The sequence below is a fragment of the Eriocheir sinensis genome, chromosome 15 (genome assembly GCF_024679095.1).
Source record: "Eriocheir sinensis breed Jianghai 21 chromosome 15, ASM2467909v1, whole genome shotgun sequence".
NCBI lineage: Eukaryota > Metazoa > Arthropoda > Malacostraca > Decapoda > Varunidae > Eriocheir > Eriocheir sinensis.
The window spans coordinates 2,034,534-2,052,033 of record NC_066523.1 but is presented as its reverse complement, the minus strand read 5'-3'; the positions used below and the strand labels follow the sequence as shown (position 1 = coordinate 2,052,033).

At 44.2% G+C, this 17,500-nt stretch overlaps 1 protein-coding gene across 5 annotated transcripts in view; it reads left to right on the top strand.

Annotated features, from left to right (window-relative positions):
- LOC126998766 (insulin gene enhancer protein ISL-1-like) overlaps positions 1-11,822 on the top strand; it is a 154,421-nt gene extending 142,599 nt beyond the window's left edge. For all 5 annotated transcript variants that reach the window (XM_050860791.1, XM_050860792.1, XM_050860789.1 and 2 more), the window contains exon 9: positions 10,378-11,822. In XM_050860791.1, the coding sequence (XP_050716748.1) occupies positions 10,378-10,566 (189 nt within the window). In that variant the 3' untranslated portion in view covers positions 10,567-11,822. The remainder of the gene's footprint in view (positions 1-10,377) is intronic.
- The last annotated feature ends 5,678 nt before the right edge of the window (positions 11,823-17,500 follow it).

Below are 17,500 nucleotides of genomic sequence, written 5' to 3'. Positions count from 1 at the left end.
CATTCGTATATATGTGCTCTTCTCCTCCTCCTCCTCCTCCTCCTCCTCCTCCTCCTCCTCCTCCTCCTCCTCCTCCTCTTCCTCCTCCTCCTCCTCCTCCTCTTCCAGGCCACTAAGCAGGTAGTCTTGTTATAAGGAAATAGGATTTATCTCTCCTGCTCTTCCCTATTTCCATGTCTTCCTCCTCCTCCTCCTCCTCCTCCTCCTTCTCCTCCTCCTGGTCATCTCTTTGTACTTCTCCACTCCCTGTCCATTTATCGCCTTATCTCCTCCTCCACCTCCACCACCACCACCACCACCACCTCCACCACCACCACCACCACCACCTTCATCACCTCCACCATTCATCTCCTCCCTTACCCACTTCAGACTCACCACCACCACCACCACCACCATCACCACCACGTCCCCTTCACTATTCTTCATCACCATTCAACACCACTACATTACAACCCCTTCTTCATCACCACCACAATCACCACCACCACCACCATCACCACCACGTCCCCTTCACTATTCTTCATCACCATTCAACACCACTACATTACAACCCCTTCTTCACCACCACCACTATCACCACCATCACCACCACCACCACCACGTCCCCCTTCACTATTCTTCATCACCATTCAACACCACTACATTACAACCCCTTCTTCATCACCACCATCACCACCACCACCACCGCCAAAGCCGCGCTCCCATTGGCCGCTCACACCCTTGCCGGCGCTGCTGATTGGCCGCCGCGCCGCCTGGGAGACATACACGCGGCGCTCATTGGCTGGGCGGCGCGGCGGGGGCGGCGGATTGGCTAGGAGGAGGAGGAGGAGGATTGGGTGTGGACAGCGTGGAGGAGGAGGAGGAGGAGTGGACAGTGTAGTTGAGGAATGAGGAGGAAGAGGAGGAGGAGGAGGAGGATTGGATGTGGAGAGCGCGGAGGTTTGTACAGTGTGGAGGAGGAGGAAGAGGAGGAGGAGAGAACGCTGAGGAGAATAAGGAAGAGGAGAAGAAAAAATAGAAAAAGAAGGAAGAAGGAAGAAAATAAGAGTTGCGGAAAGAAAAACAGCAAGGAAAAAGAAGAAGAAGGAGGAGGAGGAGGAAGAAGAGGAGAAAAAACAGAAGACAGGGACACCGAGGAAGGAAGAAGTAGAAAGAGGAGGAGGAGGAGAAAAAAAGAAAGAAAGAAAGAAAGAGATAAAAGCAAGGGAAGAAGGAGAAAGATAAGGAGGAGGAGGGAGAGAAGGAGAGAGGGAAAAAGAGCCTTGGGAAATACTTGTCCTAGCCGAAGTGTCTGTGAGGATATATATATATACGAGACTGACAAAAAGTAAACAAAGAAAGAAAAAAACTCCTATATCGATGTCTGTAATGATGTCTGACCGTTAATTTGGACCATAGACAGTTAGTTAGTGAATTAGTTAGTTAGTTAATGAGACGCTTAGTTAGGCAAGGGAGTTTGAAGGGTTGAGGAGAGGGACGTCTGCAGAAGAGAGAGGTTAGTTAGTTAGTGAGTTAGTTGAGTTAGTGAGAGAGACGCTTGGAGTAGAGGAAGGGCGTAAGGCAAGAGAGAAAGAAGAGTTAGTGCATCATGTAGCTTGCTGTGAGGGGAGGGACGTCTGTAGAAGAGAGAGAGGTTAGCTAGTTAGTGAGTTAGTGAGTTAGTGAGAGAGACGCTTGGAGTAAAGGAAGGGCGTAACGCAAGAGAGAAAGAAGAGTTAGTGCATCATGTAGCTTGCTGTGAGGGGAGGGACGTCTGCAGAAGAGAGAGAGGTTAGTTAGTGAGTTAGTGAGAGGGTCAGTTTGGTACGCCGTATAAGTCTTCATCAACACTTTTTGCGGCTGGTCTGTCTTTTCTGAGCCGTTTTTCAAGGCTTTGGTGATTTGGTTTTGTTGATTTTCTTATGAGACTTTTTACGACTGAGTTTGTAACGCGTCGACTTAACTAACTGCGACTATCCAACACTGACTCTCTTAATAATAATAATATGATCGATTTTGTCTGTTTTGAGCCGTTTTTCAGGGCGCGGACAGTTGGTTTTGTTGATTTTCTTATGAGACTTTTTACGACTTCAGTTTGTAACGTGTCGACTTAACTAACTGCGACTATCCAACACTGACTCTCTTAATAATAGTAATGTGGTCGATTTTGTCTGTTTTGAGCCGTTTTTCAGGGCGCGGACAGTTGGTTTTGTTGATTTTCTTATATGACTTTTTTTATGACTCAGATTGTAATACGTCGCCTTAACTGTGACAATCCAACACTTCAAACTCTTTCTTGTTAATAGTTTAGCGATTTTGTCTTTTTTGGTTCGTTTTTCAAGGCGCGGACAGTTGGTTTTGTTGATTTTCTTATATGACTTTTTTTATGACTCAGATTGTAATACGTCGCCTTAACTGTGACAATCCAACACTTCAAACTCTTTCTTGATAGCATAGCGATTTTGTCTTTTTTGGTTCGTTTTTCAAGGCGCGGACAGTTGGTTTTGTTGGTCGACTTAACTAACTGTGACAATCCAACACTTCAAACTCTTTCTTGTTAATAATATAGCGATTTTGTCTTCTTTTGTATGTTTTTGAAGGCGCGGACAGTTGGTTTTGTAGATTTTCTTATATAACTTTTTACGATTGAGATTGTAACGTGTCGACTCAACTAACTATGACAATCCAACACTTCAAACTCTTTCTTGATAATAGTTTAGTGATTTTGTCTTTTAAGGTCCGTTTTTTAGGGCGCGGACATTTGTTTTGTTGATTCTTGATATATGACTTTTCGCGACTGAGATTGTAATACCTCAACTTAACTAACTGTGACAATAATAATAATAATAATAATAATAATAATAATAATAATAATAATAATAATAAAACGAAGAAGAAGAAGAAGAAGAAGAAGAAGAAGAAGAAGAAAACACCAATAACAAACAAAACTCTCTCTCTCTCTCTCTCTCTCTCTCTCTCTCTCTCTCTCTCTCTCTCTCTCTCTCTCTCCTTGCCCCTTCTTTTCATTCCTCTCTGTCTTTTATCCTCCCTTTCTCTCTCCCTCTGCCACAACTATTCCTCCCTTATTCCCTCCCTCCCTCCCTCCCTCTCCCTCCCTCCCTAGACTCATTAGTAATTCATATCTCTCATAGGCGGAACAGGTTGAGTGAGTGAGTGAGTGAGTCTCTCTCTCTCTCTCTCTCTCTCTCTCTCTCTCTCTCTCTCTCTCTCTCTCTCTCTCTCTCTCTCTCTCTCTCTCTCTCTCTCTCTCTCTCTCTCTCTCTCTCTCTCTCTCTCTCTCTCTCTCTCTCTCTCTCTCTCTCTCTCTCTCTCTCTCTCTCTCTCTCTCTCTCTCTCTCTCTCTCTCTCTCTCTTCTTTTCTCTCTCTCTCTCTTCTTTATCTCTCTTTTATTATTCTCTCTCTCTCTCTCTCTCTCTCTCTCTTCCTCTCTCCTTCTCTCTCTCTCTCTTCTTTGCACTAATCCTAAATTCTTTCCTTCCTTCTTTCTTCCTTCCTCCTCCCTCCCTCCCTCCCTCTCATCCTCTCTCCGGCTTAAGTAAATAAACAAACAAACACACAAAAGACGCATGAGAGTAACAACAACAACAACAACAACAACAATAGCGAACAAGGTAATGCTCTCTCTCTCTCTCTCTCTCTCTCTCTCTCTCTCTCTCTCTCTCTCTCTCTCTCTCTCTCTCTCTCTCTCTCGCCGTTCTTCTTTCATTACTTCTATCATTTCTTTCTTTTTTCTTTCTTTTATTTTTTTCTTTCTCTTTTTTTTTCCTTCTTTCCTTCTTCTCTCCTTCTCCTCCTTTCTTCTTCCTTTTCCTTCTTCCTTCCTTCCTCCGACACCATTTCTCTTCTCTTTTTCCTCCTTTCTTTCTCTCTTTCTTCTTTCTTTTTTTTCTTCTCTTTCTCTTCTAAAATAATAAAAAAGAACACAGTGATAACCTTAACAACACCAAGTGATGACCTCCCCCTCCCCCTTCTCTCTCTCTCTCTCTCTCTCTCTCTCTCTCTCTCTCTCTCTCTCTCTCTCCTCTCTCTCTCTCTCTCTCTCTCTCTCTCTCTCTCTCTCTCTCTCTCTCTCTCTCTCTCTCTCTCTCTCTCTCTCTCTCTCTCTCTCTCTCTCTCTCTCTCTCTAATGTTTGCGCACTAATACCAAAATTCAATTCGTAATCCGCTAACAAAAGGAAGAGGAGGAGGAGGAGGAGGAGGAAGAGGCGGAGGAGGGGGAGGAGGAGGAGGAGGAGGAGGAGGAGGATGTGTAAAGAGGGGGAGAAGGAGGGATGATATGGTTTTCGGGTACAAGATAATAGGAGGAGGAGGAGGAGGAGGAGGAGGAGGAGGAAGGAAGAAAAAAGAACAGCATTTCGAGTATGAGATAAGAAAGAGAAGAGGAGGAGGAGGAGGAGGAGGAAGAGGAGGAAGAGGAGGAGGAGGAGGAGGAGGCTTTTGTGTGGGTGGAGGAGTTGCCTCTGGGGGTCGGTGAAGTGAGGGAGGAGGAGATTAGGCAATGGAGGAGGAGGAGGAAGAGAAGGAAGAGGAGGAGGAGGAGGAGGAGGAGGGGAAAAGGAGGATGAAGGGCAGGGAGATAATGGCTGCAAAGAGGGAAGAGAAGGAAGAAGGAGGAGGAGGAGGAGGAAGAGGAGGAGGAGGAGGAGGAGGAGGAGTGGAAGCGGTATTATACATGTATATCATCTGTATCTGCTCTCTCTCTCTCTCTCTCTCTCTCTCTCTCTCTCTCTCTCTCTCTCTCTCTCTCTCTCTCTCTCTCTCTCTCTCTCTCTCTCTCTCTCTCTCTCTCTCTCTCTCTCTCAAAAAAAATAAAAAGATAGATTTTGCGTCCAGTCAAATTACAGAGAGAGAGAGAGGGCTGGTCAAGGATTCACATCTGTTCCTCATGAGATCAGAGAGAGAGAGAAAAGAGGATGATCTCTCTCTCTCTCTCTCTCTCTCTCTCTCTCTCTCTCTCTCTCTCTCTCTCTCTCTCTCTCTCTCTCTTTTAATTTATTTCTCTTCTTCCTCTTTTTCTTCTTCCTTTTCTTCTTTTTCTTCTTCTTTTACTTCTTTTCCTTTCTTTTCTTCTTTTTCTTCTTTTTCTTCTTCCTTTTCTTTTTCTTCTTTTTCTTCTTCTTTTCCTTTCTTTCCTTTTTTATCCAAACGGCTCGACACTTTATGAGACCAAATCCCTCGTCACAACAACTATATAAGGGCTATCTATGGCATCGTACATGTCTTACAAAATAAATAAATACAATACTCCGTTAATATATTACACAATAAAATACGGCTCGCTACTGCTGTATAATGTCGCGTAATGCAATATACAGCATTAACAAGGCGTATATTGTCGTGTGATATATAGTAATAGAGTATTGTATTTTCATTTTTGTAAGAGAGAGAGAGAGAGAGAGAGAGAGAGAGAAGGGAATGAATGGGTGAGGAAGGGAAAGGAAAGAAGGGAAGAAGAGAGAGAAGAAAGAGGAAGAGGAAGAGGGGGGAGGTATTCAGCCCCCCCTGGTCCCCTCCCCCCACAAGTCCCCCTCCCCAATAGCCCCCTTCCCCCATTAGCCCCCTTCCCCCCACTAGCCCCCTTTCCCCCGCCCCCCTCCCCCCCCCCTACCCCCATCGAGTCACTTGTCACACAAATGGCAAATTATAATTGACGGGCGGCGGGTCACGTGTCTCGGAGTGCCTGCCCCCCCCTCCCCCCTCCTCCCCCTACCCCCCTTTTTCTCTCCCCTCTCCCCCCCCTCCTCTCTCTTCCTCTTGGCCTACCTCCTTTTTTCTCCTTATCTTCTATTTTCTCTTTCTCTCTTTTTTTTGTTTTTCACTTTTATGATGATTTTTTCTCTCTCTCTCTCTCTCTCTCTCTCTCTCTCTCTCTCTCTCTCTCTCTCTCTCTCTCTCTCTCTCTCTCTCTTAATCTCTTCGTTCCATCACTCTGTTATTGTTGTTGTTGTTGTTGTTGTTGTTTGTTTGTTCGTACGTTTGTTCGCTCTTTCAATTCATCTCTCACTATATTTATTTTTTTCCGTTTTTCTTTTTCATTTTTTTGTATGTTCGTTTGTTGGTTATCCTCTTCCTCCCTAACCGATACTGGGAGCTTTGCAATGTGAGAGGAGGAGGAGGAGGAGGAAGAGGGATAGTGGGGGGGAGGCAAGTGGGGGAAGGTGAGAGAAAGAAAAAAGGAGGAAAAAGGAGGAAGAGGAATACATAGGAATACATAGGAAGAACAGACACCAGAAGACCTGTCGGGCCATGGCGAGGGTGTCTGTTTACTGCCGCTACTACTTGTGATCTACGTGTGGTGGACAGGACAGAACAGATGAAGGCTCCTCCCCACCCACCTCTCCCTCCAGCAACGTGCCGGCAGGAAACAGTTAGAAGAGAACACCATGTGCCTTTAAGGAAGAAAGGGACATGGAAATTTTAATAAAGAGAAATAGAAATTACTACCCTTAACTTACGCTACTGGTGACCTAAGCTGTGGGGGAATTATTAAGTTGTCAGGTTGGCGCCGTGCTGCAGTGTGCCTGAAACATACGAAAAGGGTCAGTAAAATCTTATATCCCTGAAGTACTTATCCAATGAAGACTTGAAGCTATTGATACTCTGCGCGCTAACTACTGACGGTGGGAGTCTATTCCAGTGATCGACGACTCTATTATTGAAATACCTTCTGTGCGCCAATGTGTTACATCTAGTTCCCTTTAACTTCATACCGTTGCTGCGTGTTATTGTGTTGGTGTCTCTCTGAAATAGACTTTCTGGGTTAATGTTTTCGAATCTATTAAGGATTTTGAACACTTCGATTAAGTCCCCTTTTATCCTTCGCTTTTTTAAGGAAAACATATCTAAACGCTTTAAACGCTCGTCATACGTCAAGTTTCGGAGCGCTGGAATTTGTTTGGTTGCTCGTCGCTGTATCCTTTCTAGCAAGACTTGATCTTTGATAGAATTCGGTGACCAGAACTGAACGGCGCATTCTGGGCGTGTTCTTACAAATGCTGAATATAATCTCTTCATAAGTTCGGGTGATTTATTATCAAAAAAAATATGAAAGTGAGAGAGAGAGAGAGGGAGAGAGAGGGAGGAGGAGGAGGAGGAGGAGGAGAAGGAGAAGGAGAAGGAGGAGGCAAGTGGGGGAAGGTGAGAGAAAGAAAAGAGTAGGTAAAAGAAGGGAAGAGGAGGAAGAGGAGGAGGGGAAGGAGGAGGAGGAGGAGGAGGAGGAAGAAGACGAAATTTTATAAGAAAAGTAATAGCAAGTAACAATATCGCTCTCTCTCTCTCTCTCTCTCTCTCTCTCTCTCTCTCTCTCTCTCTCTCTCTCTCTCTCTCTCTCTCTCTCTCTCTCTCTCTCTCTCTCTCTCTCTCTCTCCCCTTTTACTCATTCATGTGGCTTTACCTCCATTTTCCTCCTCTTCTCCTCCTCCTCCTCTCCTCCTCCTCCTCCTCCTAACCTCATTACCTCCCCCCCCCTCACCACTTCGTCTGATTACTCCATCTCATTTTTTCTCTCCCTCCCTCACTCCTTCTCTCCCTCCCTCTCCCTCCCTCCCTCCTTCTCTCCCTCCCTCTCTCCCTCTCTCCATCACTTTCATATTTTCTTGAGTTGTGGTCTAGAACTCTCTCTCTCTCTCTCTCTCTCTCTCTCTCTCTCTCTCTCTCTCTCTCTCTCTCTCTCTCTCTCTCTCTCTCTCTCTTTTTTTTTTCCTCCCCTTCCTTCCCTTCCTTCTCTCTCCCTTCTTCTCTTTTCTCCTCCTTTTTCTCTCCCTTTTCCCTTCTCTTTATTCTTTTCTCTCCTCTCTTTCCCTCCATCTTCCTCTCCTCTTTCTCCTCCTTCCTTCCTTCCTTTCTTCCTTCCTTCCTTCCTCCCTTTTCCATCCCTTCTTTCTTTCTTCCTTTCTCCTCCCCTTCTTTCTCTTCCTCCCGTTCTCCCTTTCTCTCTCCTTTTCTCTTCCTATTCCCCTCCTTTCTTCCTTCCTCTCATCTCTTCTCTATTTTCCATTTCCTCCTTTCCTATATTCGCCCTCCTCTCCCCCTTCTTCCTCCCTTCCTTCCCATCTCCCCTTCTTCCTCCCTTTCCCTTTCCTTCCTCTCCCTTCACTTTCCTTCCTCTCCCTCCCTTCTTCCTCCCTTCTTCCTCCCTTCCTGCCCAATGATGCGAAGATGACCTGACCTCCGGAAGGGGCGAAGGAGGAGGAGGAGGAAGAGGAGGGAGGAAGTGATAAAGGGGGGGGGAGGGAGGCAATAAGGGATCGGAATCTGTCTATAAGGGATTAGATTCTGTGTATTAATGTTACAAGGGAATCGAAACCCACATATTGGCACTTAAGAAGGATTAGGAGGAGGAGGAGGAGGATGAAGAAGAAAAGAAGAAGAAGAAGAAGAAGAAGATGAAGAAGAAGAAGAAGAAGAAGAGAAGGAGGAGAAGAAGAAGAAGAAGAAGAAGATGAAGAAGAAGAAGAAGAAGAAGAAGAAGAAGAAGAAGAAAAAGAAGAAGAAGAAGAAGAAGAAGAAGAGGAGGAGGAGAGAATCGGAGAGAGAAAGAGACAGAGAAACAAATTCATACACACACAGAGAGAGAGAGAGAGAGAGATAATTGAATAAAAATAGAATTGTTTTTCAGAAGAGTAAAAAAAAGTATTGAAACGGAATCGTAAACCATTTAGGAGATTAGAGAGAGAGAGAGAGAGAGAGAGAGAATACAAGAATGACTGACTGACTGACTGACTGACTGACTGACTGACTCATTCACTCACTCACTCACTTACTCACTCACTCATTCTCTGACTGACTGACTGGCTGACAGACTTATTGACTGACTGACTGACTGACTGATTAATTGACTGACTAAGTAACTGACACACACACACACACACACACACACACACACACACACACACACACACACACACACACACACACACACATACACACACACACACATTGATAAATAAAAAATAAAAAATAAAAATAAATAAATAAAAATAATCCACGCGTAATTATCGCCAACTTTTGATTCTCGTTAAAAAAATATTCGTAAAAAAATATAAAATGTAAGTCAGTTGCTGCATTTCGTATTCTCTCTCTCTCTCTCTCTCTCTCTCTCTCTCTCTCTCTCTCTCTCTCTCTCTCTCTCTCTCTCTCTCTCTCTCTCTCTCTCTCTCTCTCTCTCTCCTCTCTCATCTAACTAATTGATAGAGAGAGAGAGAGAGAGAGATGGAAAGGAAAGGAAAGGGAGAATGACAGTGGAAGAACAAGGAAGGGAAGGGAGAGGAGGAGGGAGGGAAGGGTTGGACGAAGGGAGAAATGGAGTGAAGGGTGAGAGAAAGGGAGAAGGGAGGGAGGGAAGGGAGTGAATTAGTGTAAGGAGGGAGGAAGGGAGAGAAGTGATGAGCTATTAATGAGGGAAGAGTGAGCGAAACAACAACAGCAACAACAACAACAATTACAACTACTACTACCACCACCACCACCACCACCACCAGTCTTTCCTCTGTGTCTCCCTTCTTGCCTTCTTCCTTCCTTCCTTCCTTCCTCTCTTCTTCCTGTTACTGCTCTTTCTCTTTCTTCTCTTTCTCCTCCTTCTTTTCCTTTCCTCCTCTTCTTTCCTCCTATCTCTGCTTTCGTTTTTTCTTTTTGTATATTCTTTCTTCTGTTCTTTCTTCCATTTTTTTTTTTTACGTTGCCGCCTATGGTTGCAGCAGGCCTTTTTGGTGGGCCTGGTGGCCGGCCCCAGCCCGTTATGGCGCAGGCAAGTGTTTGTAGTGGCGCCATCTTGCATGGCTCATGCTGCCCCAGGATCTCATCTTAGATCCTCTTTTGGAGAGAATCCTGAGTGTGGGTTGACAGGCGTGGTCTTCAGGGCAGCCGTGGGTGGTCTGCGGCCACTCGGCGGTGGACGAAACACTTCCAGCTTGTGGCGACAGTCGGGACGCGAACCCGTGGACGCCGCGCCCGCACGCTGACCACTCAGCCACCGCCTCTGTATCTGTCTATCTGTCTGTATATCTATCTTCCTATCTACCTCTATCTATTTATCTAGCTATCTATGCTTTTATATATATATATATATATATATATATATATATATATATATATATATATATATATATATATATATATATATACATATAGTAAGTTGTGTTTGTGTACTAATATTTCTGTACCATTGAATGCGTACAAGCACCAATGTTAGCCAATATATATATATATATATATATATATATATATATATATATATATATATATCTATATATATATCTATATATATATATCTATATATAAATCAGTATTTCTGTATCATTGTATGTGTGTATCAGTACATGAGTACCAGCATGAGTACCGGCCCGTCAGTGGCCGCCCTAACGCTCCTCCCCCCGCAGATGCACGGCTACGGGCTGGAGGCCGAGGCGGGGCTGGCGGCGCACCTGCACCTGCCGCAGTACATGGAGGAGGGCGGGGGGGGCGCTGGGGGCGGGCTGGGGCACCCCCCGTACGCCCACCCGCCCTCGAACCCCTCCTCCCAGTACCCCGGCACGCCCTCCGAGCTGTCCTCCACCTCCAGCGACTAGTGGAGGACCGGGGCGCTGCTGCACCTGCTCGGCGCCATGGGCAGGAGGCTCGCCCCCACCCCGCCCCCCTTACCGCCCCTCAGCCCCCCGTGAGGACCCCCTGGACGATGAGAATCCTGAGCTGAAGGCGGAGACGTGACCAACCCCGTGATGGCGCAGGGAAGTGGTGTACAGAGGCGCCATCTTGCTGGGCGCTCGCTGCGGCATGGAAGCGTTCCCCCGGGGTGACAGTGACCTGGGGCGGCGGTACAGGGGGCACAGCACCCAATGCCCCCCCTGGGTTACCACTGGCTCTGCCCCTGAACTAAGCCTAAGGGAGAGTGGTTATGCGTTCCCCCTGGGGTGGCGTTACCCTGGAGCCCCCGGGGTGAGAGAGGCCCCTGTGACTACCCGGTGGTGAAGCGGCGAGGCGTGAGAGAGAGAGAGAGAGAGAGAGAGAGAGAGAGAGAGAGAGAACATTGAAATAAGAAGATAAGAAGAAATGAAAGAAATAAAATAAACGATAAAAAAGGAAGATAGGAGAAGGAGAAGGGAAAGAAGAGAGAGAGAGAGAGAGAGAGTGAAACAGCCCGGTGCGTGAAGCTAAACTAAACTCTATAAATGGTGAAATTCGTGATGATGATGTATATAGAGAAGTCTTTATAATGGTGAAGTGCGGGACCCCTCTGTGAGACTTCCGGGGCCATAGTGACCAGCGTGTGTGTGACCATAGAAAAAAGGTCACGGTGATATCAGAAAAAGGTCAAAAAAGGTCATATAGAAAAAAGGTCACGGTGATATAAGAAAAAAGGTCATATGGAACAAGGTCACGGTGATATAAGAAGAAAAAGGTCAAGAAAAGGTGATACAGAAAAAAAGGTCACGATGATATAAAAAAAAGGTCAATTAGCAAAAAGGTCACGGTGATATAAGAAGAAAAAGGTCATACAGAAAAAAGGTCACGGTAATATGAGAAAAAAGGTCAACAAAAAGGTCATATAAGGAAAAGGTCACGGTGATTTAAGATTTGAGGCAATGGAAAAAAAAAGGAGAAAGAAGAAGGAGAAGAAGAAGTATATGGCCAGTGATGAGTTTGTGGGTAAAGGGGAAAGAAGAAGAAGAAGAAGAAGAAGAAGAAGGAGAAGAAGAAGAAGAAGAAGAAGAAGAAGAAGAAGAAGAAGAAGAAGAAGAAGAAGAAGAAGAAGTAAAATAAAAAGAAGAAAAAAATAAACTAGTCGCAAAAGTTAGTCGGAAAAGAAGAAGAAGAAGAAGAAGAAGAAAGAAAGAAAGAAAGAAAGAAAGAAGAAGAAGAAGAAGGAAAAAAAAAAGCTGTGTGTGTGTGTGTGTGTGTGTGTGTGTGTGTGTGTGTGTCACTAGAGGAAGATACTGAAGAAAAACAACAACCAGCAACAACAACAACAATAATAATAATAATAATAATAATAATAATAATGATATTTTTTAATTACAAAGCCATAAAAAAAATCTAGTCCCATGCAAACCCGTGCCATAACACACACACACACACACACACACACACACACACACACACACACACACACACACACACACAGAGAGAGAGAGAGAGAGAGAGAGAGAGAGAGAGAGAGAGAGAGAGACTCGCTTTGGAAATTAAGACGAACGATAAAAAAAAACAATAACCAGAAATAAAGAAAAAATAAAAGTGACCGAAAACAACAAGAAAAAAAAACTTCGTCGAAACATTAACGAAAAAAAATGAAAAAGAAAAAAGAAAAGTGAAGAAAAATAAAGTGAATGAAAACAAAAGACGAGAAAAAAAATAATGAATGGATGAAAAAAGACGAAGAAAAAATAATAAATGAATGAAAAAAGACGTAAAATAGAAATAAATGAAAAGAAGAAAAAGAAAAAGAAGAAAAATTAAAGAAAATTGAACGAAAAATAAAAGAAAAATTGAACGGAAACTAAAATAAAGTGGAAAAAAACGAGACAAAAATTCAAAAACAAACGAAAATAAACAAAATAAAACCAAGAAAATAAAAAAAAACTAAAAGAAAATTAAACGAAAATAAAAATAAAGTGGAAAAAACGAGAGAAAAAATAAAAATAAACGAAAATAAACAAAATAAAACCAAGAAAATAAAAATACAAGAAAATCGAATGAAAAATAAAAATGAAAGTGAACGAAAAATAAGAAAATAAAAATAAAACACGAAAATCGACAGAAAATAAATAAAATATAATAATGTAAATAAATAAAAGTGTACATAGAGAAAGAAAAGAAAAGAAGAGAAAAACAAACTTACATCGCGGTGTTTGAACTTAATAATGAACTTAGAGAATAATAAATAATGTCTGTCTGTCCGTCTGTCTGTCTGTCTGTCTGTCTGTCTGTCTGTCTGTCTGTGTGTGGGGAAATCTGTTTTATATTGAGTGACAGACAGACAGACAGACAGACAGACGGAGGAGGAAAGCAATGGAAGGAAGAAGGAGGAAGAGAGGAAGGAAGAGAGGAAGGAAGGGAGAATTGGAGGAAAGACGAGAGAAAGGAAGGAAAAGAGAAGTGAAAGAAGGAAGGAAGGAAGAAAGGGAGAGAGACGAGGGAAGGAAAGAAGGAAGGAAGGAAGAGGAATATCCCCTCCCCACTCCCCTACACTTCCTTCCTCCTCCTCCTCCTCCTCCTCCTCTCTTCCTCCCCTCCTCCTCCTCCTCCTCTTCCTTCTCCTCCTCCATCTGTTGTTATATATATATTCCTTCAGTGAAGGAGACCCGCCCCCTTTGTAAAAAACCAGCCCCCCCCCCTTTCCTCCCTTCCCCCCTCCCCCCCTTCACCCCCTCATCTCACATCTGTCTCCCCTCCCCCTTACCACCTCCTCCCTCCCCATCTTCGCCCCCCCCACACATGTCTCCCCTCCCCCTTACCACCTCCTCCCTCCTCCTCCCCCTTCTCATACCCCCCTCCCCTCTTCCTTCCCCACATGTCTCCCTCCCTCCCCTCCTCTCCCCTTCTCCTCCCCCCTCCCCTCTTCCCCCCACATCTGTCTCCCTCCCTCCCTCTCCTCTCCCTTCTCCCTTCCTCCTCCCCCTTCTCCTTACCCCTCCCTCCTCTTCTTTCCCCACATGTCTCCCTCCCTTTTCCCCCTCCTCTCCCCTTCCTCTCCCTCCTGTTCATACCATCCTCCTCCCCTCTTCTTCCCCACACATCTGTCTCCCTCCTCTCCCTCCTCTCCTCTTCCTTCTCCTTACCCCCTTCCCCCTCTTTGCTCCCCACACATCTGTCTCCCCTCCTCTCCCCCTCCTCCTTTCCCCTTCTCATACCCCCTTTCCCCTCTTCTGCTCCCCATACATGTCTCCCTCCCTTCCCCCTCCTCTCCCCTTCCTCTCCTTATCATACCCCCCTCCCCTCTTTCGCCCCCACACATCTGTTTCCTCCCTCTCCCCTCCTCTCCCCTTCTTCCCTTCTCATACCCCCCTTCCCCCTCTTGCTCCCCACACATCTGTCTCCTTCCTCTCCCCCCTCCTCTCCCCTTCCTCTCCCCTTCTCCTACCCCCCTTCCCCTCTTCGCCCCCACACGTCTCCCTTCCTCTCCCCTCCTCTCCTTCCTCTCCCGTTATCATACCATCCCCCTCCCCCTCTTCGCTCCCCCACACATCTGTCTCCCCTCCCTTTCCCCCCTCCTCTCCCCTTCCTCTTCCCTTCTCATACCACCCCTCTCCCCCCCTTCGCCCCCCACACATCTGTCTCCCCTCCCTCTCCCCCTCCTCTCCTCTTCCTCTTCCCTTCTCATACCACCCCCATCCCCCTCTTTGCTCCCCTCACACATCTGCCTCCCCTCCTCCCCTCTTCTCCCCCTCGCCTACCCATCTCCCGTTCCTCCACCTCCCCCACGACACATCCCCTCCAAAAACCTCCCCCGTTTCAACCTAGCTCATCCCCCCCCCCTCACTCCCCCCTCCACACTCTCCCATCTCCAATATACCTCCTTGCCACCCCACCTCCGAAATGGATATAAGGGAGGGAGTATACAAAGGGGTCAAAAAAGGGAAGGGAGGCGAAAGTGGGGAGGGGCGAGGGGGGTAGAGCAAAGGAGGGGGGTCGGAGGGGGGGGGGCGGGAGTTTGCTAGCACAAGACGTGTTCAAATTAACAAAAAAACCACAACAATCATTATGTTATAAGGTGTTTGTTCCTAACCGAGAGAGAGAGAGAGAGAGAGAGAGAATTTTTTTTTTTTCAAGGGGCTTGTTGTTGTGTTTTGTGTGTGTGTGTGTGTGTGTGTGTGTGTGTGTGTGTGTGTGTTTTGTCAAATGTAATAATAGTAATGATGATGATGATAATAATAATAATAATAATAATAATAATAATAATAATAATGATAATAATAGTAGTAATGACGATGATGATGGTGATGACAGTGTTAAGAGAAGAAGAGAAACCAGAAGGAGGAGAAAGAAGAAGGAAGAAGAAGAAGAAGAAGAAAAATAATAATAAGAAGAAGAAGAAGAACCAAAAAATAGAAGAACAACAAAATTAAATAAAGTTCAAATTATTATTATTATTATTATTATTATTATTATTATTATTATTATTATTATTATTATTATTATTATTACAAGATCATTTTTTGTCTAATTATTTTTTGGTTAAATTTATATAAAAGAGTAATTAATGTACTTTGAGAGAGAGAAAGTACCCCTCCGTTGTTTTAATACCACATACCACATACCCATTCTTCCTCCTCCTCCTCCTCCTCCTCCTCCTCCGTCTCTTTCCCCCTCTATTCCTTCCTCCTCTTCCTCTCTTCTCCCCTCCTTCCTATCCCCCCCTTTCTTCCTCCTCCCTTTTATCCCTTTGATTCCCGTCTTCTCCACTTCTCTTCCCTCTTCCTCTCTCCTCCTCCTCTTCCTCTTCCTCCTCTTCCCCTCTTCTCTCTTCCTTCCTATTCCACCTTCCTTCTTCTTCCTCTTTATTCTTTTCCTTTCCTTCCCATCTAGTCCCATACAATTCCGTACCATAACACACACACACACACACACACACACACACACACACACACACACACACACACACACACACACACACACACACACACATACACTCTTCTCTTCCTCCTTCCTCTTCTTCTTCCTCCTTCTTCTCCTCTCCCCCCAAAAAAATCATGTGTGTGTGTGTGTGTGTGTGTGTGTGTGTGTGTGTGTGTGTGTGTGTGTGTGTGTGTGTGTGTGTTCGTCTGTTTGTTTACGAGTGACACACGGTTTATATAACGTTTAATCTTTTTTTTTTTTTCGTTGTAAATAAATAAATAAAAAATAAATAAATAAATTACTTATACGCTGTAAGTCTTATGTAACCGGGAACGTACATACGAACGAACGAACGGGAAAGACGCACTGAACGAAAAACTAACGGAGCGTGAACGTGATGCTAATGATGATGATGATGATGATGATGATGATGATTAAGATTATTATTATTATTATTATCATTATTATTATTATTATTATTATATATATTAAAGTTGTACTATTTTTAAAGGTTCTGAGTTTTTTTGCCTTGTGTGTGTGTGTGTGTGTGTGTGTGTGTTCAGGCTCGGTTCGGTTTTAGGCCTATTCTCAATTTCTCTCTTTAATAACTTTCCATTTTCTTGTTTTCTTATTTCTTTCTTTCTTCCTCTTTATTTTTTTCCTTTTGTTCCTTTTTCCTCTCCCTCTTTCTCTTCTTTTCTACTCCTTCCTTCCTTGTTTTTTTCTCTCCTCACTTTCCTCCTTCTTTTCCTCTTCTCCTCTCGTTCCTTTCCCTCATTCACCTTTTCCTGTTTTCTCTTCAACCTCTTCTGCTTCTGTTGCTTCCTTTTCTTCTTCGTCTTTGTCTTCTTTTTCTTCTTTCCTTCGTTTTCTTCCTCTTACTCTTTCTGCTCCTTTTCCTCCTCCTCTTCTTCTTTCTCTTATTTCTTTCTCTTTTCTTCTTTATTTTTTTCCCTTTTTCTTTTTCCTCTCCCTCTTTCTCTTCTTTTCTACTTCTTCCTTTCCTGGGTTTTTTCTTTCCTTACTTTCCTCTTTCTTCTCTTCTCCTCTCGTTCCTTTCCCTCATTCATCTTTTCCTGCTTTCAATTCAACCTCTTCTGCTTCTGTTTCTTCCTCTTCTTCTTTGTCTTTGCCTTCTTTTCCTTCTTTCTCTTCGTCTTCCTTCTTCCTCTCTTCTCCAATCTTCTGCTCCTGTTCCTCCTCTTTTTCTTCTTTATCTTCTCTCTATAGGAACGTGCAAACTAAACATATCAATCTATTATACTAACATGTTTAATCTACTACTACTACTACTACTACTACTACTACTACTACTACTATTACGTATATCACTTAAATAAACACAACCATTCATTTCCATAAGTCCCCCCTACAAAAACTATCTAAAGAACGGTCAACACACATAATATACACAAGTTCCCGTAACCGCGTAGTCCTAAACACAAAGAAACACTAATGAATCTTTAACATATACCATAGATTACCACTAAGTAAACATCAATATATTTCAGTGACTCATAAAAACACACTTCCTATGCTTAATAAGGCTGAAGTAAGACCAGTTCAGAAAATATAGATTGGCAAGTCTCTGATGCAGCGTTATCAAATTATCGTACTCAGCCACTCAGCAAATCGTATTTACCGATATCTGACTCACAGCTATCGCATACAAACACCGATAAGTAATGTTTTAAACGATAACCTTAACTGGAATCTCGTTATCTGTCTAAGTACGAGTTTTGGGTCCTGGAACTGATAAATGCGATGTTCTGAGTACGACAATATGGTAACACTGCTCTGGTGTCCGCTATCTAGAGGGAGGGATACAACAAGGAGGGAAGGACGTCTGTTTGTGTGTGTGTGACCTGTGTTTTTCTCGTCTCCTACCCCCCCACGACGCCCCCGCCAGCCACGACCCAGCCTAAGGAGTCGTCGAGGCCCCAAGAACGA